General features: G+C 42.7%; 1 protein-coding gene and 1 non-coding gene across 2 annotated transcripts in view; one reads left to right on the top strand and one right to left on the bottom strand.

The window, feature by feature from the left end:
- Positions 1–643: 643 nt before the first annotated feature.
- Positions 644–714, top strand: TRNAG-CCC (transfer RNA glycine (anticodon CCC)). The gene has a single exon. It is a non-coding gene; the product is annotated as a tRNA-Gly (tRNA).
- A 1,611-nt stretch (positions 715–2,325) lies between these two features.
- Mvk (Mevalonate kinase) overlaps positions 2,326–7,941 on the bottom strand; it is a 34,355-nt gene continuing 28,739 nt past the window's right edge. The window contains exon 2 of the mRNA XM_069301437.1: positions 2,326–4,390. Within this exon, the coding sequence (XP_069157538.1) occupies positions 2,993–4,189 (1,197 nt within the window). The 5' untranslated portion in view covers positions 4,190–4,390 and the 3' untranslated portion in view covers positions 2,326–2,992. The remainder of the gene's footprint in view (positions 4,391–7,941) is intronic.

The following is a 7,941-nucleotide window of genomic DNA, read 5'->3' as shown; positions in this document are numbered from 1 at the left end:
TTTACATATAATGTATTTAGTATTTGATTAAGCATTTTTTTCTGACATTATTAGTTTCCAAAATCTTGCTGTCGAATAATACAATAAACTTTTCTAAGCCAAAGTCAAGTCAACGTTAGCACTAAGACACAATGTTTACGTCAAGTGTAATGTTTATAAAATACTAAAGTACTAAAATATTTTGTATAGAAAAACAAAAAGTACATAACTATATTACGCGAAATATTTAACAAATACCTTTTACTTTATTATTAATAAAATTCAGTTTAAATGAGTGGTTGCAACGCCATTCAACAAATATGGAATTTAGTTTCATGAGTCATGAGTAATGCAGTTTGTAATATATTTTGCTTGATTTACCTAACATATATGTATATATATATATATATAAGTGAATCAGCAGTAACATAACTGAGAATAATAGCAAACTCCAACACTTGGAATATATATTTTGTATCCATCGATGTTTACGCGAAGTAATAATAATTATTTCTATTTCAATATACTGTAGTTTCAGAAATATATATTCAACGATTATATATATTTGAAAATGTACATAACAACTCCAATATTTATCATGCTTTTTAAAAAGGTCTGAATTTATTTCGGTATATTAAACGTATATTTCTACTACATACTCATCGCGCCGCTGGTGTAGTGGTATCATGCAAGATTCCCATTCTTGCGACCCGGGTTCGATTCCCGGGCGGCGCACTGAGTTTTTTTTATTTTTTTATTTTAATAACTTTTTTTATTATTATTTTTAATTTACACTAGCAATACTATTCATATATGGTCTAATCTTATTTCAATATTTACATATATATTTGTTGTAAAACTACTAGTCATGGGCGCAGCGTTTTGGGTAAACATTAGTAATTCAGATTAGTATTAATGTGAGCTTTACCCAAATTTACCCGATAATCACCATATCTCCCTGTAGTGGCACCGACGGGGACAGGAAGCCGGCGACTTGCAACCCCTCCCCCCCCCCCAACACACACACATACACACCATTCCTGAAATATTGCGGCTTTTATTACAATCTCTGCTGTAAAAGCCGCAATATATCAAGAAATTAGGGAAGACAAGAGCAGTCACTGACACACAAAGGGCCAGAAAGCACGAGTATAAAGAGCTATGACATATTTAAAACCGAGAATTATATGTACGGGCAGTATAAAACATCCACTAGGCAGTGTGACATTGTAATTGCCAGAATTAGGCTGGAATACCGATATCTATGGCAGGTGGCTGCAGGTAATGAATCCCCCCAATGGGGAACATTCCAATTGTAAACTATGTGAACAAGAGCTGGGACATACTCTCCAACACTATATTTGTGATTGCTCTGTTATAAATGACTTCAGATTAAATGGTTTGAGGTACTTTGAGCTCTGTAATTACTTCATACACTCAGGAATATTGAAAGATATTCTTGTGCTGCTCCCTGATTTTGCTAGTGGAGGCTAATAGATCAGCCTTGCATTTCATGTTCTCTCCTGATTCCATGTATGACAGGCCGTCCTGTAAGGTATTCACCTAGTTGTGCTTGCAGGGGTTGAGCTCTGTTCTTTCCGCCCGCCTCTCAACTTTCAATTAACTGTTTCTACTACTACTACTATTCTTTACCCACACCACACACATACCAGGAAGCAGCCCGTGACAGCTGACTAACTTCCAGGTACCTATTTACTGCTAGGTAACAGGGGCATAGGGTGAAAGAAACTCTGACATTGTTTCTCGCCGGCGCCCGGGATCGAACCCGGGACCACAGGATCACGTGCCCAGAGTGCTGTCCGCTCGGCCGGCCGGCTCCCAGGAGATGAGGTGGGGGATGCTGGATGAGCTTGTAGCTAGTTTTTTATTTACAGTGTCGTCTTTTATACAGAATAGGGTAGCAGTACATTGCTTTGTATACTTAAGCTTGTTAAATAACAAAAAAATGATTTTTTTTTTTATCTGGATTTTTTAAATCTTTTTAAAATGTTAAAAGAAGCTACTACGTATCTATTAATATGCGTCACGTTTTGTAGCGTAACCTTTGCCTCATAACAACTGTGTGTGTGCATCATGAAAGAGCATTTGATTCTATTTAGTGCTTGTTTTTTGTTTTTCATTCTTTTTTTTTTAGAACTCGTCTGTTTAAGTATCTTAATTATATTTATCCACTCTTCTGTAAACTCTCAACAAATTCCTTAATACATAACACAACTATTCATTTCCATTTATAAACTTAAAAAAATAAAAACTAAGCTCAAATTCTTAGATACATAAATGTGTTTATTGATATATACAAATAATGCTGCAAAAGAAATTCCTCAATACAGAATAAAACTGTTTATTGATATTTAAAAATATAAGATTAGAAACAGATCAGAAAGGTCTTATACATGTCTCGTTTTTGCCAAAGCAAATATTTTACAAAATATACCATGACAGTAAGCTATCACAACCATCGAGTTACACCATACCATATTTAATATAACCAAAGTTTAAATACAATACACACGTGATACACTGACACTGAGTAAATTGCAGCATCACCCCTTTTACTTGCAACAGTGCAAAATGACTTGCAGTCCATGGTAGTCGTTATCAACCAGTTTTAAGTACTTCATTAGCTTACCTATGACCTTATTAAATATTTAAGAACTATTGTAAACAAATGTGATTGCATTGACCCATTGCCGTCACTAACAAAGGTTAAACAAACTTTATAAGAGATATCACATTTATTATTTTTGTTCCTTATACTTGCATTTTGCTAGATGTGCTGTTATATGGTTTTAGCGACCAAAAACATTGAACTGGGAATAAAGTAGCGAACACGTAGAGCTGATAAATTCAAGAAATAATCCTATTTTGTAAGGCTGTTATATTTGATCACAATGCTATCCAAGGGTTTTATGGTGCATACTGATTGAAATGTTAAAAATGTCTACCATTAACATGACTGTCTTGCTAATTAAATTACAGTGAAGCATGAAAATTACTGAGGATGATGGAAAGTGAGACCAGGTGCACCCAGGGACGTTGTCCACACTTGGTAACCAGCATCCTCCAGCTCTTTGCGACAGGCCGCGACTCTGGCCTCAGGAGTAGCATGTCCCAGCACCACAATGCCAAAACCACCGCCCCCTGCACCGGTTAGCTTCGCATGCAGGTCGTGAGATCTAGATATACCCACGAGGCGATCTAGGCTCGGGTGCGACACACCCAAGGCACACAACAATGCATGGTTAATGTCTACTAACTCAAATAGTGTACTATAGGCAGAGTTATATTCGTTGTCATCTGCGGCAGAGGCAAGCTGCCGCAACACCTGTACACCTTTGTCTGCAAGAGCATCCAGTGACTGGAGGATTGGCTCCACAACTGTCATTAACCGCTCTCGCCGCTCGCGGACCCCAGTCACCAATGCCTTTGTGCTTCGCGGCACACCTGTATTGACTAAAAGCACCTGCAATTGTGGCACATGCATGGGAGAGCTGTTACCACATTTGAAACTCACAGCTCCACCGTAGGTGCAGATGGAATTATCTATGCCGGATGGTGTTCCATGAACTATTTGCTCGCTCCTGAATGCCCAGTGACAAACATTTTTCAAATTACTAAAACTACCAATATCAGTAACACTGCCATCAGCTGCAGGAGAAGACAACTGACATGGATTAAGACTGCCTGAGATGTGCAGTAAAGCTGCAGACAGACACACAGCATACGCAGCAGAACTACCAAGGCCAGCACCTGTTGGTAGCTGACTGCTAACGGAAATCTTGAGGGCTACTGGACATGGTAAGATCGCCAAGTACAGATGCAAGAATGACAAGAGAGCCAGCTTCTGGGGACTTGTCACGTCATCCGCAATACCCAGGAACTGACATAAATATGCTGCTTGCTCTTCTGATAAAGGGGTTGCGTCAGATTCCTGTTTACATCCTAGTTGGCTCCATAGGTCTTGCATCGTTTTCAGTGTCCACGATTCATTAATTGCAACATCTGGTAGGTCAAGAATAACGGAACTGCCGCCAGTGGTGAGGGTGAGGTGTGTGCGCAGGTTGAGGCTGAGAGCTACTGCCTGCTTCCCATACACCACAGAGTGCTCGCCGTGAAGGATGACCTTGCCTGGTGCGCTCACCTCTACCACTTGGGACGCTCCCTCGTTCTCACTCATATTTGTTGTCATATTTACAACTTTGGTGCTAGTCAGTTTTAAAACGTGTTCTTGACTTCTCTCCACTGAGCCTCACATTGCAAGTATTTGGTGTTGGAACTTGTGCTCTCCCGTAGTACCTACTGCTGCTGTTCCCACTGTTCTGGAGTTAGTGTCTTCATTGAAAATGCATGAATTGTTTTCAGTTCCTCTTGTAAGACACCATTCACTAATCTGAAAATAAGAAATAAATGTCAGCAAAAAAGTCTGCAAATTATATAGTTACATTATGAAGAACAGGAATTCTTCCTAGTTTAGAAACGCCTGTTAGTACAACAATGCAGATAATTAATAAAGAGGGAGAGGCTTATTAGCTACGCCCACTTAAGCTGATGACCAATTTAACGAGGTACAATGGATCAAAATAATCTAACATGTTACCCAAAATAGAAACCGTAAAAATACGGTTTCGCTATCTGAACATTTACAGTAATGTATCATAATCTGGAAGAGGGACAACAATTTTCAGCGTGTGATGAGAAAATCTAGAACAGTGGACATCGCTGCTAAGAAGGGCCGTCCTATCTGTTCCGTTACCCTAAAAGGGATTTCTTATTCAGATTTCTATCCATTCATTCATTCCACAACCATTGCCAAGATCGATGGTCTGGTACTATGGGTAGCAAAGTGTGTCGTCTTAGAGGTAGCCTATCCCCATGGTCTTCCCACTGCAATAGACAGGGGAAACGGCTCTGACGAGGCTGCACATAAGCCGCATATGCTTACCTTAACTCTTAGGAATTTGATGGATGACAACCTGTTCCACACTGTTCGAATTGCACTGTAATGCTTACCAGTATTCTTACGTACGTCCTTGTTCATTGTCCTGATTTACAGAATGATCATTAGTCTTGCTTTCCAAATGTCCTTCTGGGTCACTTATTCCTAGAAAGAATCCTTGGCGAATCAAATACCTGGTCCAGGAAGGACCGAAACGTCGTCGTCTCCTCTTTTTCTGGTGTGCGGTTTAGTCTTCACACTTTTTGACATCATTCTAGACAAGGTTCAAAATCTGTCGTCAGGGGCTAATGGCCAAATAAATATTAAATGCAAGGAAAGGTTTATAATTGTCAAGTTATCGCAAAACAGAAAACAATCCGAAAACCATATGGTATTCCCAAGCTATCAGGAATACACAATAAGAATGCATTAAACAATCTCCAACTGTTGATAAGATCACAGTGGATCCCAGCGTGATTGGACTGCACCATGAAGTAGACAGACCTTATAGTTTACTGTGCTAAGCGAGCTCTCCACCCCGACAATCCAGAACTTCAGTAGTGGACTACACCATGAAATTAGATGACTCCATTATGATATTGGATGTTGATCCCGACTTCACAAGGTCCGATGTAACACAAACAAGGAGCAACGGTTTTAAGCTCAACACGCCAAAACGTTGAGATGCTTTTTCACCCATAGGGTTATAAACCCAGGCATCTTCTACCTGTCCAAGCCCGTAAAGGCCAAAACACTGCTGAATTTCAAAATCCAGCTTGGAAACAAAAAAATCAAGACAAATGTTGGGGTGAGGGGGGGGGCTTTGACAAGCCGCCGGCTTCCTGTCCTCATCGAGGCCACTACAGAAAGAGGCCCTCAGGTAAATTCAGGTAAAACATGCCGTGACCGAATGATCCGCACATGGCTCACTGAGCCCCCAACCCCACCTACAAACACCAAGACAATAGTTGACACCAGGGCCCCGGGCGACACCAGGGCCCCGGGCGACACCAGGGCCCCGGGCGACACCAGGGCCCCGGGCGACACCAGGGCCCCGGGCGACACCAGGGCCCCGGGCGACACCACGGGGGTGGGCAACACCAGGGCCCCGGACGGCACCAGGGTCCCGGACGACACCAGGGCCCCGTACGACACCTGGGCTCCGGACGACACCATGGCCCCGGACGACACCTGGGCCCCTGGACGACACCACGGCCCCCGTACGACACCTGGGCTCCGGACGACACCATGGCCCCGGACGACACCTGTACCCCTGGACGACACCTGGGCCCCTGGACGACACCACGGCCCCTGGACGACACCACGGCCCCTGGACGACACCACGGCCCCTGGACGACACCTGGGCCCCAGACGACACCATGACTCCGGACGACACCAGGGCCCCGGACGACACCAGGGCCCCGGACGACACCAGGACCCCAGACGACACCACGGACCCGGACGACACCACGGACCCGGACGACACCACGGACCCGGACGACACCAGGGCCTTGGGCCACACCATGACTGGACAGGACGTCAGCTGACCCCAAGTTACGCGGAAAACTAGACCGACAAGTAACGCTTTCACTTATTGCTTGCCCAAGACGTGAGGGGGGGGGGGCGATTATTGTAATCTCAAATTCCTTGAAAAAAAAACATTCTCGTGGCAGCGTTTATCGTTTATTCTATATATATATATATATATATATATATATATATATATATATATATATATATATATATATATATATATAATGTATCTAATAGCCAGAGTTTCCTAACAAGCCGAATTTTCGTGAAATATTGACTTTTTTCAAAATTTTTCTTATAAAATGACAATGTATCGTATTATACACGACTGCAATTTTATGTTATTTGTTATTTTATATTTATCACACACACACACACACAAAAGAGGCAAGATACGATCACCAAACATACTAACAGGAATCGACCAAATTGACGAAGATGAATTCCTGAAACCAGCAACATCATGAACAAGAGGGCACAGATTCAAGCAAAAGGTGCCAAAAAAACATTAGAACGTTTTCTAGTGCAAACAGAGTGGTAGACGGTTGGAACAAGTGAGGTGGAGGAGGCCATAACCAAAAGTTTCAAAGCGTTACATACGACAAAGTACTGGGAAGACGGGACACCACGAGCGTAGCTAATCAACCCTGTAACTACACTTAGGTAATTACACACACACACACACACACACATATATATATGGGCTTTCCGTCCCCTGACAGTGAATTATGTACGTCAGCACACCATCACAAGGTGAGAAGGTGGTGGAGGCCAAGACTGTCAGTAGTTTCAAAGCATTATATGACAAAGAATGCTGGGAAGACGGGACACCACGAGCGTAGCTCTCATCCTGTAACTACACTTAGGTAATTACCCATAAGCATCACAGGTACCTGTCAATATACCAAGTAACAAATAACATATTCTGGCCAGCATAGGCCTACCGCCACACATACAGGCTAGCGCACCAACCGACCAAGCCAAGCACGCTGCACATACAAGAGAGCAGCACCGCCAGCACGTAGGCTACAAGTCAACACATCACTACACGTACAAGTCACCACACACACCTCCACACTCAAGGAACGCACCTGTCCCCCTCAAGGTCCGGAAAGGAATGATCATAACTGCCACTTGTGGATTCCGCTAACCCCCTCTCGCATCAAGATGCCACTACACGCCTGGAATTTGTGTACAATTTCCCTCTATATTTTCGTATTTTCCGATCCGTCGTGTTTTTTCTTCTATATTTGTTTTTGTTAAATACAGATATCATTGGATATTTCATGCCGTGTGTAAGCCCAGAGAATAACAAAGATAGCCTAGTAAATGCAACACTGCCAACTGCACCAAGGCAGCGAACCTTAGAGAAAACTGAAACCCGTGTTCAGATCACCGGCACCTGGTGTAGGTGTACGAGTGGTGTCCACCCTACCTCAACCACCGTTATCTTCTCTCACTCTGCACCCTGG

Source organism: Procambarus clarkii, chromosome 45 (assembly GCF_040958095.1).
Source record: "Procambarus clarkii isolate CNS0578487 chromosome 45, FALCON_Pclarkii_2.0, whole genome shotgun sequence".
In the NCBI taxonomy this organism is placed as follows: Eukaryota; Metazoa; Arthropoda; class Malacostraca; order Decapoda; family Cambaridae; genus Procambarus; species Procambarus clarkii.
The sequence above is the reverse complement of the archived record's forward strand: the minus strand, read 5'-3'. Positions and strand labels throughout refer to the sequence as shown.